Source organism: Hetaerina americana, unplaced genomic scaffold (genome assembly GCF_022747635.1).
Source record: "Hetaerina americana unplaced genomic scaffold, ioHetAmer1.1.p SCAF_4, whole genome shotgun sequence".
In the NCBI taxonomy this organism is placed as follows: domain Eukaryota; kingdom Metazoa; phylum Arthropoda; class Insecta; order Odonata; family Calopterygidae; genus Hetaerina; species Hetaerina americana.
Genome location: NW_027286985.1, coordinates 33,186,067 through 33,201,529, shown reverse-complemented (window position 1 = coordinate 33,201,529; position 15,463 = coordinate 33,186,067). Strand labels below are relative to the sequence as shown.

Genomic DNA, 15,463 nt, shown 5'->3' with positions numbered 1-15,463 from the left:
GGGGACGAATGCAGCGAATTTAATGAAAAGTCAGAATAGTTGAGCAATGAGAAAAAAAGAACGCGCTTCTCGACAAAACGTATTTTAAAGGTGGGAGTTCATTACCAAAACGTTCAAGCGCGCTTAAAGTGGACATTTTCATATGTCCGCAACAGGGCCTTAGGGCCAATAACAGCATCCTGAACGACAGGGATACGACTCACCCGTGTGTATTTTGCTTTTCTACTGCTGAGCAACATAAACGGAAAAATAAGAAGGGGTATTACGATTCGAAAAGATAAAATTATGATAGGCAAATAATCAAAAGGATAAATAAAGCCTCAAATAAAATATCACGATAATGTCGCTGATGAAGAATTTCCTTGACGTGTGGGAAGGTGAATGAAAAGTAATGCTCATATCCCGTAGCACAATATTATAAAGAACACCACAATGGAAGGGAAGACCTCAGAGGAACGTAATGGACTCACTACGAGAAGCGATGTTAGAATATCCCTCAACAAACGGAGATATTTAAAAGGAACAGGACTATGACTCAATCAAATGTGTCACAACCCGTGACACCGATTTTAAATGGCTATCTTTTTAAAATCATCAGATACACCTTTTAATTTTGCAATTGCCTCCCCTTCCCAGATAACACTGGGATCAATTATCCAGATGAAGACTATGGGCTAAATTTCGCAAAATAAATCGAGAAAAATCGGCGATAAAGTAAGTAATTCAATAAGCACTAATTTTTAGTGAATGTGAGCGCAATTAACAAATAAAATATACCTATATTTGGGAGAACAATTATCTGCTCGCAATAGCATGCCTCAGTTTCTCAAAGCTATGTGTGCATTTAATAAGCCCTGTAATTTTTCCTTAGCGTGCTTTATAAGGTGAAAATACATGCTTCAACCTTTCCGATACATAATTTTAAGACTTGACCTTACTGGCTTGGAAGTATGAAAATTATTCCCTCTTTATTTTCATTACAATATCGCAGTAAGGGTATTGAACGATATTTTGTGCACGAAGTAACTCGTATTGAATAATAATTATTTCTACCAATTAAATGGCTATTACAATTTCATGACGATATCGTAACAATTCAAACATCCAAACTGCAAAATTCCCATTCTTGGAATAATCCTACACTCAGCCTACCGCGATATAATCGCTACACTTTCATGAAGATTAATTCATTAAGAAGTTAAAACGAAGACAGTAAACACGTTATTCCATGGCCGAATATTTTACGCTATGTACATATCATCACGAGTCAATGAGGTGGGATAATAATTGCATTTTTTTACCTGAATTGCATTTACATCCATGGATACTGAAAATTGGATTCCTTTATAACCGTGACTACTAATGATTGAGTATGGGCCTGAAGCAAGCGGCACTTGAAAATAATGAGGGTAGAGCGTTGGACTGCTGACCGGAGGGTCCCGGGTTCGATCCCCGGGCAAGGCACTCAGGGCACCTGCAGCTCCACCCAAGCTGAAGTGATTTTTTCGGGTACCAGGTCTTCCTGAGAAACCATAACCGGCACAGGGAAAGGAACTGGCCCCCCTACCCTGATGTGTGAATTTTCACACGCCGTATAGGGCTTAGTACTGGGTGATCTCTACCATCACCCACTAAACCGACCTTCGGGTTAATTACTGTGTTTATGGTTTTATGGTTTATATATATATATATGTATATGTATATATATACATATATATATATATATATATATATATATATATATATATATATATATATATATATATACACACACACACATATATATACATATACAGATACATATTTATACATCTATATTTACAAATATATAAATATATATTTATATATACATGCATATAAAAGTATATGTTCATACATAACACATATAAATGCATTTAGGTAAAACAAGACTTAATTCAAGTTCCTCTATATTGAAAATTTCACCCTCAACATCAAAGGCCCAGCCAAAAAGGATTTTAGTGATAAGTAGGAGTACATAGGGGTATGTATTTGAATAATCAAACTAATGAGTACCCAACCCACTTTTTTATATCTTATGGCTCCATTGAAGTACATTAAGTCACATACCTCATTAATGCCTGTCCATATTGATCAATCTTAGGAGACAAGTGCAGGAAATTCAAATAAACAAGGACCTTAGCCTCGTAGTCTAACGAAATTGTAACTCTAGATATCGCGGGCGTGCTTCTTAGGGTGTTGTGTATTGACATCCGGCGTGGTGTTTCCGTGGTTGGCTGAATCAAAAAAAATAGCAGGGGCGGAAAGTTGAGGAAACGAGGTATCATTTGTGACTCAAATTCTCATTATCGAGGAAAAGAGTCCACTAAAGAGTTGTAGCCACCAACAAGGGAATCATTTCATGGCAGAAAAGATTTAATTTTTTTATCCATAAAGAGGAAAGACACGATTTGCACGGAAAGACGATAACTGCGTCATAATTCGTTTTTACATATGGTCGCGACATTGATATTTGCAGTAACTCGAGTGGAAATATGAGAATATTTATTTACCTTTGACCACAAAAGAAACATAAATCACGGCGCACATATCCTAACTCTATACGATAAAAAGGGGGCATGCATCGGAATATCAAAAATGATGAATCTACCATTTTATTTTTTATAATGAACACCAATAAGAGCAATTATTACCACTGGAACTCCCAGCGTATTTCACGTGTGAAAATAATGACTTCTTTTTGATCGATTGGAACGACATACCACACGTGTGCACACACACACGCACGCACCCTGGCAATTTAGCGAAAGTCGATTCACCAAACGAAATAAGGCGGAAGAATAAAAACAGGATGGATCCGCTCCCTCGATTTGTCGTGACAACTAGGTTACCCGCATTCGGGGTATCCGTGAAATGAAGCCCACTCATCCCCTCTGAAAGGATTCTCTCTTTTTCCTGTCTTCCAACCCATTTCAACCACCAAGAGTTCCAAGAGGGCACGTTGCATCGGGATGGGGGAGAAAGAGAGGGGGGTTGCAGCTACCAGGGAAGTGTTTGCGTATGTTCGCGAGCAGTGATAGAGGCATCTACGGGTCCCGGATATTAATCCAGATTAACGGTTTCCGCGCCGGGCGACACTAGCGGCAGATGTCGAAGCGGCAGGCAACCGGCAACAGCGGCACCGGCGTAGAGTGAGTGATTCCATTTTGCATCATGGCCAGAGGGGAGGAGGGTGGACGCAGGAGGGTCACAGAGAGCGAACCGAGGAAACAGGCAGAGGGGGAGAGGCGAATGGGGTGGGGAGATGGAGGGGAGGGTGAGTGACATATTATAGTCTGGAGGAGGAGGAGAATGGAGGAGTGAGACGGGGAAGTGAGGGAGAGAGGAGATCCAAGCAGGTTCCTTCCCCAACAGGTCGCCATGTTATCGTTGCCATAGCAACCTCGCTTCAAAACACCACCGCAGACGCGCGGGTGAGGTGTAGGGCAGGGAACGAAACGAGAAGGGATGGGGGAAGAGGGAGGGGGAGAGATGGAGGGGGAGGAACGGTTGTGAGGGTTTGAGGGAAGAGAGAGACAGAGAGGAGCGTGACCTTCATCGTGTGCCCGGAGTGTGAGGCGAGGTGGGGGACGGGAAGGAGAAGGGAGGATTAAAAAAAAAGAATAAAAAACCAGGTAAAAAAATTCCACAAGGGAGAAACAGCCCTGCTTGTTGCCCGACTGGAAGAAGTACGTGTCAAATCAAATGCCGAGCCCTGCGCGCCCAATTAAGACGCCCCGGGAAGCCGATTGAGAAGACGAAAACTTCCCGATTTGTTTGGGTTCATTGTGAAGGGTATGTCCATGCACGCACGCCAGATACGCAAAACTTAAAAAAGAGGTGGTGCTTGGATGTAGTATCGCATCGGCATCGTAGAATTGACGAACCGAAACGATGACGGCTTTAAATGGGAGACATGTTTGCTCTGGATATTCTTTTCAGTATTCAGCACGAGGATTCATTTTCCACCCATGGGAAAGGAATATTATTTTGCAAAGCATTATGCGTCTTCACAATGCATTTGAGACTTGCTTGATCCACTGCACGCGCGTAACTAATTGCCGCACAGGATGGTGCGTTTAACATTGAACCCTGCATAATAAATATAACAGTGTGACGAACGGGGTTTGTTCTTGTACTCATATCATCAAATCATCCCCCGAGTGACTATGATGAGGAGACATATGCACTCACTTGACGACTCGTAATGAAAGAAGGCATTAGTGCGAAGAGTCGCAATGAATCGAGGAAAAAATCAAATATATCGTGAAAAGTATCCTGGATTTTCTTTTTCACATTTTTACGTACCGATATTCTAAATAATCATTCCTCAAAACTCGAAAAATTGCTTCCCTCCTACCCTCCTGTATAAACACCGTTACTACGGCTGAGAATTCCATGGTATGCGGCAATGGTGCGATATATATGATATCATATATAACTGAATATCCTGTATGGCATTATATACTGCATTATCTCCGCCTCGATAAGAAATATCGCATTACGTAATTCTACCCTAAATCAGGAGGAATGAAAAACGAGGACCAGTGCATTCAACATGACAGATAGTAAAACGAAATCGAGAGGGCAGCAGATCGACGAAAACATATAGGAGCGATGATGAGTTTCAGTGATCTGGACGGCGCAGGAAGTTATAAAAAATGAAATGAGAGCCGTGACTTACACAACACACTAGCTCCAGAAAAAATTACTGACATTCCTTCCGCCAGAACGGAGAGATATCGGTTCTCTATCTTCTTTTTTAACCGCGAGAGGCGACAGTTTTAATCCCAAGCTGAGTGCAGGGACGAAATAGAGAATGTATCTCCCGAATAAAGAGTGCATCGAGAGAATGTTTCCATTGGCACTTGTTGGCCCCGGTGGCGGCGGGCTAACGTTGTCGCCTGCCAATCCAGAGGTCGCTGGTTCGATTCCCGCCTAGGCTAGTTTTCCTCCACCTCGTACTCATGAATCTACCCCGTGGGTTGTCTAGGGAGAAATAATAGCGGGAAGAAGATCAAAGAATAACAGCCATCCGTCCAAAGGACGATACAGCTAGTTGCACTGTAGTGTGGAAGGCGAAATATCGCGGGTTCTGATACACTACTGATCCGCAATATCCAAGGAGTGTTCAGTGAACATGATAACCTCTCGATGAGTAACTCTGAGTAGATTTGAGATTTGATCAAGCATTACGAAAACAACATCAACCGAATTGGAAACGATATCCTCCAAAAATATGAGGATTTTCCAGGATGCTTAGATTACTACGGCCACAAGACACCCAAAACACAACGCCAGAAGCTCCGTATTACGTTCCAGCAGAATATCACTTCCCAAAGCAAGTTTCAAATCCTGAGCCTTAGATTTACCCGCCGGGTTGGTTGAAATCAGTTTGGGCACCTTTCAGGCAGGCTCCACCAGAATGATCACAGCATGAGCCACAAAGCAAAACAAAATGCACGTATCTCATTGGAATTGTCAGAGAAAATTGAAACGGGTGCGGGTAAATTATTAAAATAAAATTATTTACTTCTTAGTGCATTGATATGGCTATATCGGGTCTATATCGAACCCAGTTAGGTTCTTAAAGCCGAGAAAGGTTTCAAGTACTGTCTTAACAATCTAAAATCCGGTAATGTCGTAAAAGGAATTTTGGCTGAAATAGTTTATCTTATTTCTTTAAGCAGCCAATTTTCATCAATCGCTCTTTAAGAATCACCCAAAAGGCGACTTATTTCCGTTTACACAATGAGTACAAATAAAAGTAACACACACTCTAATTAACATAAATACATTAAAAAAACATTATTTGTGCAATTTTAAAATTTCAAGTTGATGAAATACCATGCAATTTTATAAGAATAAGTGGATTATTGGAAAGAGCTGAACTCTCACTCAACTGTCACGTCTGGTTAGCCAAAATTATCTAAAACGGATTTAGATTGCTTATTTGGAAAGCATTATGAAAAAATTTCACTGTAAAAATTTCGCTACAGGATAAGAGTTTCACGCAACTGAGTTCCCAAAATCTCAGCCGACTATGTCGTGCGTGAACATAAGTACACACACATATACATTTGGGAATGAGCATTTTTTTTCGAAATTTCGAAACATCTTGGAGTGAAAACAAAGCATGTATTCCCTTAAAACATGGTCTTAATTTAACACGAAAAGTCCTCCCTCATCCCAGTCAATTACGGCATATGCACACGCAAACTTGCATATGAACATACATACAGTCACATACACATAGAATGTAGAAAACATTTCGAAAGCATCTTAACACATGCATTCACTATAGTATTCTAGTTTCAGTAAACTTTAATTCCACTTACTGATTAGATACAGATGAAATTTACTTGCTTAAAGAAGGGGTCTACAATGGCTTAAGGTGCGTACTACAGAAAGAATTTTCTAGTTTTAAGAAAGATAGTAATCACCGAAATACTGAGGATACGTGCAATCACTTCCTTGAGATCACGCGCTCAGCAGACAACAAGTTAATTCCCAGTCAATTTATAAAACACAACACGGAACCTAGATAGTACAACTCCGATGTTAGAAAGGCATTACGACGTCAAAGGCTATGTCACGCATTGATGAAAAATATTAGGGATGATATCTCTAGCGACAAACAGAATACGGTCACTTATGGTTACCGGATATCTAAGGTGAATGCCAAGAAGGATTTTCGGAAAGCGTTAAGCGAATTCAAAAGAAAAGTACTAGCAGAAAACTTGAAAGAGAATCCGAAAGTAATTTGGTCATGCGTAAGAGAAGTTCAGGGAAACCAGTCAACTGTTGATTCACTAAAAAATGATAAAGGCGAAAGAGTAACCAGCAGTTAGGAAAAGGCTAACTTCTTGTATTCCTTCTTTCAAAGCGTCATCACCAATATCTCACCGAATGCCTCCGATAGCTTACCAAATCGTGCCGGTGAACAGATGCCCAAAATTCAAACCTCATGTATGGCATTGAACGTTTGCTGAAAAATATTTAGCCTGATAAATCCTCCGGCCCGATGAAATACCCGCTCGTATCTTTGAGGATATAGCTTCGGAATTTGCGCCATATCTAGAAATAATATTTAAGGAGTCGCTGGTAGAGGTTCCTAGAGATTGGAAAACGGCTAACGTAACATCAATATTTTAAACCGGAGACAAGGAGGAACCGAGTTATTACAGACATATTTCCCTTAAAACCATTTCGTGCAAGGTTATGGAACATATAGTTGCTAGTTCGATCGTGAGACACCTCGGTAATTAGAACTTATTAATGAAAAATCAGCACGGTTTCCAAAAAGGTATATCCTGCGAGACACAACTTGCGCTTTTTGTTCATGATATCCTTCTTTCTGGAGAGAATAATGTTCCAGTGGACGCGATTTTACTAGGTTTTAAGAAAGCCTTCGAAAAAGTACCTCACAATAAACTAGTCGCAAAGCTAGAAGCATATGGCATATTTAAAAATATCCAGGGTTGGATTAAAGACTTTTTGAATGGTCGGGTTCAAAGAGAAGTGGTGGATGGAGTTAGTTCAAATGCAGTAGAAGTAAATTCAGGTGTACCCCAGGGATGTGTCATCGGACCTCTTTTATTCCTAATTTGCATTAACGACATTGACTCCTTATTTACTAGTAAGATACGTTTATTTGCCGACGATGCAGAGGTTTACCATGATAACCGTGATCCAGAGGATACAACAGCTTTTTCAGATCACCTTAATGATATATAACGCTGGCATGACACTTGGAAATTAGAATTAAGCTTGAAAAAATGCGTAGTGATAAATTTTCGGAAGGAGTGAAATTCTGCTGCATTGGGAACATCGAAATGGAATGTGTAGGCTCAATTAAATACTCAGGTGTTACCCTCACTCTCAGCACGATCTCTCATGGGTGAAACACATATAGGGAATACGTGGACAAGCTACCAAAAATTAGGATTTGTTAGAAGAGTACTTGGTAGATGTAATGAAAAGGTCAAAGAGAAATGTTATCTGTCGTTGGTTAGGCCTCATTTAGAATATGCAGTTAGTATATGGGATCCTCATGAAGTTGGATTAATTGCCAAAATGGATCGCGTGCAGCTTAGAGAGCAACATTTGTAAAACGTTGTAATGATAAAGTCAGTAGTGTATCCAGGATATTAGAGCAGCAAGGCCGGGAATCACTCACGGAGCGAATGTTAAATTACAGATTGAAGCTCTTATATTAATCGGAAGGAGGTCTCTTTAGCAGTGATGTTGAAAATGTATTATTACCCCAATCTAACTACGGTACGAGAGATCAGTTCCATAAAATTAGAAAGATTAATTGTAGAACAGATAGATTTAAGAGGCTATTTTTTCCACGAGCGATAGGGAATCATAATAGCATTGTTCGACCGCGGTAGGGCCATGTTCAGGTAACATTAATCTGGTGTGCATTCACCCCCTGCCACACATCCTGGCGGTGGCTTACGGGGTATATAAACCTAATTAAATTAAATTAAAAGTACGTGCAAGATACATGTTCAAGTAACATTAATCTGGTGTGCATTCACCCCCTGCCACATATCCTGGCGGTGGCTTACGGGGTATAAAAACCTAATTAAATTAAATTAAAAGTACGTGCAAGATACATGTTTGATAACTCAAGGGAAACTAAAGAACAGCAGCAATAGATTACTTCAAACAGAAAAAATCGCTGAGAGATAAAAATAATACGGATATAAAATGGAGAGCAACGTGAAAAAATTAATCGTCCCCTTTCCCTCCCTCTTACGATCCCACTCCGCAGTATTTACGGCCACATGGGGAATTATGCGCACAGGAATAAAAACACAGATTGTGAAGGGATGGCGGGGAAAGGCATACAGAGGGAATACATACTACGAGGAGCAAGGCATCAGTCCACACAAAGTGAATTCGTTTTCTGCTTCGATGGACAGATCTTTGGAATGGAGAAACGGATGAGGGCTGCGGGAAAAAAATGTCGAGACTCGAGAACTCGCATCGCAAAAAAAAAAACTTTTCCGACTGCCAGCGCACTCGAGACCGCACGCACGCACGGTACGGACACAATTCGTAGATGGCGGCGGTAAAAAAAAAAATAATTTCTAAAAATCTCCCGGATACCGCGTGGGTATTTCCCAACTGTGGTTACTGCAGTAAGAAAACATATATTATGTCGAGTTTCTTTTTTCGGCAAAGTGAAGGTGTATTATCGATGTGAGGGGCTTTTAAGCGCTATGGAGACTCAAGAAAAATCATCCATCCTCGACTGTTTGGATCGCTGAGGTAAGCGAAGTTTTAAGTTGGCGCCCATCCTAGAACGGACCAACGTACGCGATCACCCACAAACCTGAGAAATGCCTATATACAAAAAGTTAACAACCAGCCATCACTCCTTGTAAAAAAGTCATGGCATGACGATTCCGCAATTACATTCCCATTCAAAGACACTCGTGAAGTTAATCTTTAAGCGAAGAGTACGATCCCATAGGAAAACAAGTTATAGCCGGTGGAAGTCGTCGGAAAAAAATGTCGCGGAACACGCGTCTAACACTGCGGAAATTGATGACAGCGAGAGGTGAAATATATATGTATAAAGCAAAAATTAATTACGCGTGTGGAGTGGCGCTCTTCCCACCAACTTAGCTGAGTCAAACTAATTTTTAAGAGTGCTAAAAAGATTCGAGCCAGCAAAAGCATGATGCACCTTTTAAGGCACTACTGAAAAAGGACGTCTAAGAAACAGTTGAGCATATCGAAGCGAACGATAATATCGTCAACGCTGCGACGGAGGAATACAAATATTCTTAACATTAAAAAAACGGCCAAATCACAAAGGAAAAGTTTTGGAATGATACGATGTGATAATGAAACCATCAAGCCAAACACTCAAGTGCCACGGGCATAACCACCTGATTATAACAAAAATGGTCCAGGACTACATTTGACCACCATATTGAGTGGAAAAGCTCATACAAAGCCAATGACAATCGCCGCAATGAGCAATTAAGAAGTGTCGTAAGGTCGTTCACCCTACAGGACAGGAACTTGTGCTCGCTCATAATGAAATCTTAACGGAAACTGAATTAGACATACGATTTCCAAATCTATTGACTGACGTTCCCGAACTCACCAAGCCAACATTCTACGAATCTTCGCCGTCCTTTGAGAAAAAACATATTGCTCGCACATATCTTTCAAAAGCAACAAATACCGACAGTATCACTGATATTTAACTGACACGCATGGAACTACTAAAACTAATGCGTAGACATTAACGCAAACACGTGAGGATGGTTTGCATGATTATGAATTTAGTTTTAAATATTTTGAGGTTATTACGACGAAAAAGATAACAAAAATAATGAGATTATAATTTCCTCGTCCAATTTACGCACATGGGATTTTAACGACACCGCACACGTATCTAAGCTCATGCGGTAAACCTACGCAGAAGCCTGATTGATTAACAGAACATTAAGATGCGCGACGACGAAATAGGATGAGTGCTTTCCAGCTAATAATGCCCACCGCGGGTTAGAACTCTCCCAAGGAACCCGGGGATAGATAGACTTCTTTGCGTCACAAAGAAAATTTTCCATGGTAACTGCATCTAACGTCAAGCGAGACATGAAAGTTCTGTGTGAATACATTAACACGGCCACGATGATCCGGAGTTGTTGACTAACGGACAACGCAATTCAAAAGAACAAACAATACCAACATAAAAATATTACGATACTCACCTAGTTGTTGACGAGGCATGCTGCTGTACCGCTGCATACCATACTCTAGGGCCATCACTCAAACGTCAAATCCGAGAGACATAAAGGATGGGCATGGGAGCCGTCGGTGTAGGAAGGATGTTTGCAACACACGTGACGGCACACTTGTTGTCGACGGAGAACAAAGACGAAACGCTTCCTGGAACGGTCTCTCCAGGGAGACGTCGGTAAAATGTGAACTCTGGAACCTCCTCCTGTTCCGAGGGGCCGAAGACACCAAACCACAAAACAACACGCTAAGCCCAAGAGCGTTTCAATCAAAAGAAACACCCGCCAGCAGAAGAGGGTAGACCGGTGACCGGATAAACAAAAATGGACGACGCCTTCCCTTCCGATGAAATAATATCGTCACCGTCGCCCGGACAACCACACAGGAGTGTAACAACTTTTTTTCCAACAGATCACGTGCTCTCTATGCGCCCCACGGTGGTGTAAGGGAGCAAGCACACCAGCGCCACCGGCAGATGAACTGTCCGTCACGCGCGAAACACTCTCTCCTCAGGGGTTTATTTGTTGCGCGCATGTAATTAATTCTGTTTGCAAACTCAGGTTGGAAGGGGGAGAGGAAAAAAATTGAGGTGGAAACACCACGAACCACACGCGCACTGCGGAGGGAACAACGTGACGAAGGATCAACCCACCCCCCTCTCTCTTTCTCCTAGTTCCACGCGAAGGGTAATTTCGTTTCCACCAACCAACCGTCCCCCTCTCACGTCAGATGATATATAATAATCCCCGGTTCCACTTGGCTAACCACAACACAATATACCGAACCCCCAAACGCCTCGGCGTCTCAACTCCTACTGACTCGAGGAGAGAGCCCGGATCTCTCTCGCTCCCCTTCAGAACGCCGACGACGCCGCGGTGGGTTTCCTGTGAGCGGCGACGGCGGCGCGGGGGAGGAGGAGGAACGACACGCCCCCAAAGGCGAGCGGCGATCGGCGCGCCACCAATCGTCTCGTTGCGCGGTCGCCACGATGCTCCAATCAACGGCGGGACGAAAATAAACCTTCAAGGTTAGGCGTCGCTGCCACGTCGACCACCGGAGCTCGCCGACAGCGCGGCAACGTCGTCGGAGGCACATAATATTGTTATTATCGCCTCTTGTTTCACTTCTATATCGAGCAAGAGGACAAATTGGAAAACACCTCTAACCCTCCTTCCCCCCATTACGACGTCGGGGGACCATCATTCTAAATCGACCCTGACTTGACGGCGGAACGAGATATCGTCGTTTCGGATCGGATGGGAGTCGTCATAAACTTTATCTACCTGAAGTCTTTGCAATATGAGAGAAAAGAAAAAAGAATAAGGGAAACAGCCTGCAAGGACTTGTTATGGAAAACGCAACGTCAAGACATTTGATTTTATATATCTTAAGTAATTAAAACAAAAATACTTATCCTCACAACTCCTCAAGGAGGAATTCCTTTTATACTACAGTACACTTAACTACCAGCGATAGAAATTACTGTTTATACTTAGGGCTCGAAGGTATACTCTTATACAATATGTATTGTGAATTTCAAGGATGCATTTGTTACTCCTCTGTGTCTGATACTTCTTATTTACACCTTGAAAAGCACTGTAATTATTACGAAAATGAAATCAAGTACACATGCAACTTCCCTTCATTATTAAGACAAATGCAAAAAAAAAGATTTTCGGCTTATTATTCACAAAGATTTCACAACTATTTTTGGATATTGTTCATAATTATTCTTATCCCTTAACCTAATTTCGTTCAGTACAATTTTTTTTATTTTGCACACGAAATATTCAAGGAAAATACCATTTCAGTGGAACAAGTTGTTTTCAAGGATTTATTTTTAAGTAAAACGCTAGCTTTTCTTCTCCGTCTCATTCTCTCCCCTAAAACAAATGCATAGTACATGTGCGCCACCTGCGACATACATAATTTAAGTGATATTTGTATTTACCGAGAAGGAAAGTAAGGAGTAGTTGATATTTTTCTCGTAGCTGTCTACTAAGCAAGCAGCGAAAAATATTGATTTCCCGTTATACAAGGGTTTTCGGAGGTTGATTTGTGATCTTTCCGTATTCTCGGTGTTTTCCCAGGTTTCAAGGATTCCAGGTCACTGGGAATCCTGTCCCGAAACAGTCCATTTATAGATCCTTACAATTTATTTATATATATATATATATATATATATTCTGCAACCCACCGCCAGGGTGTGTGGCAGTGGGTGAATACACACCAGAATAATTTCACCCGAGCATGACCTTACCGCGATCGAACAATGCTATTCTGATCCCTCATCGTTCGTGGGAAAAATGAAATCTTAAATGTATCTGTTCTACACTTAATCTCTCTAATTTTACTAGCATGATCTCTCCTATCGTAGAACGATGAGGGTAATAATATACTTTCAACATCACTGCTAAAGAGAAATGCGTCAAATCTAGAAGTCCGTGGTTTTTTTGGAGTGCCCATGAAAAAACCAATTCAACTCAATGGAGATTAAAAGGAGTGAATATTAGAGAGAACATGGCGTGATTCGATGGAATACAACAATAAATAGTAGTCAAAATGTTATTTTTTTCCACTAGATAAACACATGTTGCAAAATTGCACTAATTAATATTTTTATATATTTAATATCAAAATTACCTAGATGGCAGGTGAGCTTAAAACTTGCCACTCCCCCTCGTCGCAGTCTACAGGCTAAGACTAACATGTGTCATCCAGGAGGCCGCCTGGCACACCCTTGACGATTCTCCATCAGGGCGTGTTAGGGAATATGGAAAGTTTTAAATTCCTCCCCAAAATTAGTATACATGACTAGATTGTATGCTCACCAAACAACACAAAGACATAGAAGTATAGAAATAACCACGATGGTTGACTGGAGTCTCCAAAACAGAGGTGAAATGTAAAGGCCTCGAAACCAGTGGAATTTTTGACTCGGGTTTAGACGTGACGTGTAGCCTCTTGCCTATTTCCCCAACTTCCCATATTAATTTCCATCTAATGATAAACAACGAAAAGTTCGAAATCGAGTTTTTCGACACATCAAGATCCTAATTCTTCCAAAATTTAGAAAATCAAATTATGATGTGAACTTTCTTTTCAATATTTTTTCAGTTGGTTCAAAGATTACTTCATTGCTAAATTTTCTCAATCAAAATTCTCAAGTGCTCAGTATTCGTGGTGTTGCAAGCATTGTTGGAAGAGTGAGAATTTGGCTGCGACCGTTCAGTATAAGCAGGTTTCCCATGAATGGTTCACAGAACAAATCATATTCATTCCTTAATTTACGGTCGACGTAAATCTAAAATTCCAATCAGGCCGAGTCGGAGGGTGACGACAACTCGATCGCAAATTCCAGACAGAACGTTTCCTGCCCCCCCCCTGCTTTCCTCGCAAAATTCACCGAAATTTGGCAACTATTACGTACATTAAAACCTTTTAACGAACGTAATGTCGCAAAGTCTGCTTGTGGATGTCAAAATGTATCATTCATTCCTAATGTGGCAAATATTTGCACATTATTAAAACGTGCACAGAAATTTGCATATTACACCACATATGTTAATAGCGTAAAATAGATAGATTATTCTATTTCAGAATAGAAGTCAGTGGGAGGACAATTTTTATATTTCTGTTATCACATAGGCGAATATGTGGTAGAAGTTAACATATGCACACGGATTTCGAAACACACGATGGCGAATGAAGTATCATTTAGTCGCATTATTAATAAATTAGTGCATAGCATCGATTGAGACGAAGTCTGGCAATACACAGGTATACAGGCACAAGAACGCGAATAATGAAATAAAGAAAACTATTACAAGCAGAGTGAACATAAAAATCTAATTAAGTATTAGATAAAAGTAAAATATCAGTATCATCGTGAAACTTGTAAGAGGGAAACAATTGTTTAGCTCAAAATGACTCGTAAATTTTCACACAAAGGGTTCTGGGAACAGATTTTTAAAGAACAAATTCCGTTTTCTGGTAGCTTAGATTGTTCCACGTTTTCCCTGCAAACTGACGCCCTGCATTCTTATGGCAAATTTGGTTCGCGAAAAATATATCTTCCATCGATTGATAATGAAGTGAAGCAAGGATAAAGAAAAATAAAAGAAACCGCTCTTGTGCCCGGACTGCCATATGGTGCGGGGTGCCCGGTGAAGTTGGGACTCCGCTGAACTCCACGTGAGTGGAAAAATAATATATATATATATATATAACGTACATATATATACGTTTTATTTATATATATACATATATTTGTGCATGTATACATATAAATGTGCTCCCATTCCTTTCCTTATACCTATCTCCATATGGATGAATATTTGTTCGACTTATGGCGGGTTTTCGTGTTTGAATATATATATATATATATATATATATATATATATATATATATATATATATATATATATATCCTAGGAAACCATAACCGGCACAGGGAAAGGAAGTGGCCCCCCTACCCTGTGTGAATTTTCACACGCCGTATAGGGCTTAGTACTAAGTGATCTCTACCATCACATACTAAACCGACCTTCGGGTTGATTACTGTGTTTATGGTTTTATATATGTATATATAAAAATATATATATATATATATACATATACATATATAGTGGTCGCGGTAGTACAGGGGTAGAGCGTTGGACCGGAGGGCCCGGGT

The 15,463-nt window shown here is 40.7% G+C and overlaps 1 protein-coding gene across 1 annotated transcript in view; it reads right to left on the bottom strand.

The window, feature by feature from the left end:
• Positions 1 to 11,639, bottom strand: part of HDAC4 (histone deacetylase 4) — a 334,528-nt gene extending 322,889 nt beyond the window's left edge. Inside the window, exon 1 of the mRNA XM_071590208.1 lies at positions 10,761 to 11,639. Coding sequence (XP_071446309.1) covers positions 10,761 to 10,815 — 55 coding nt within the window. The 5' untranslated portion in view covers positions 10,816 to 11,639. The remainder of the gene's footprint in view (positions 1 to 10,760) is intronic.
• Between the last annotated feature and the right edge of the window lie 3,824 nt (positions 11,640 to 15,463).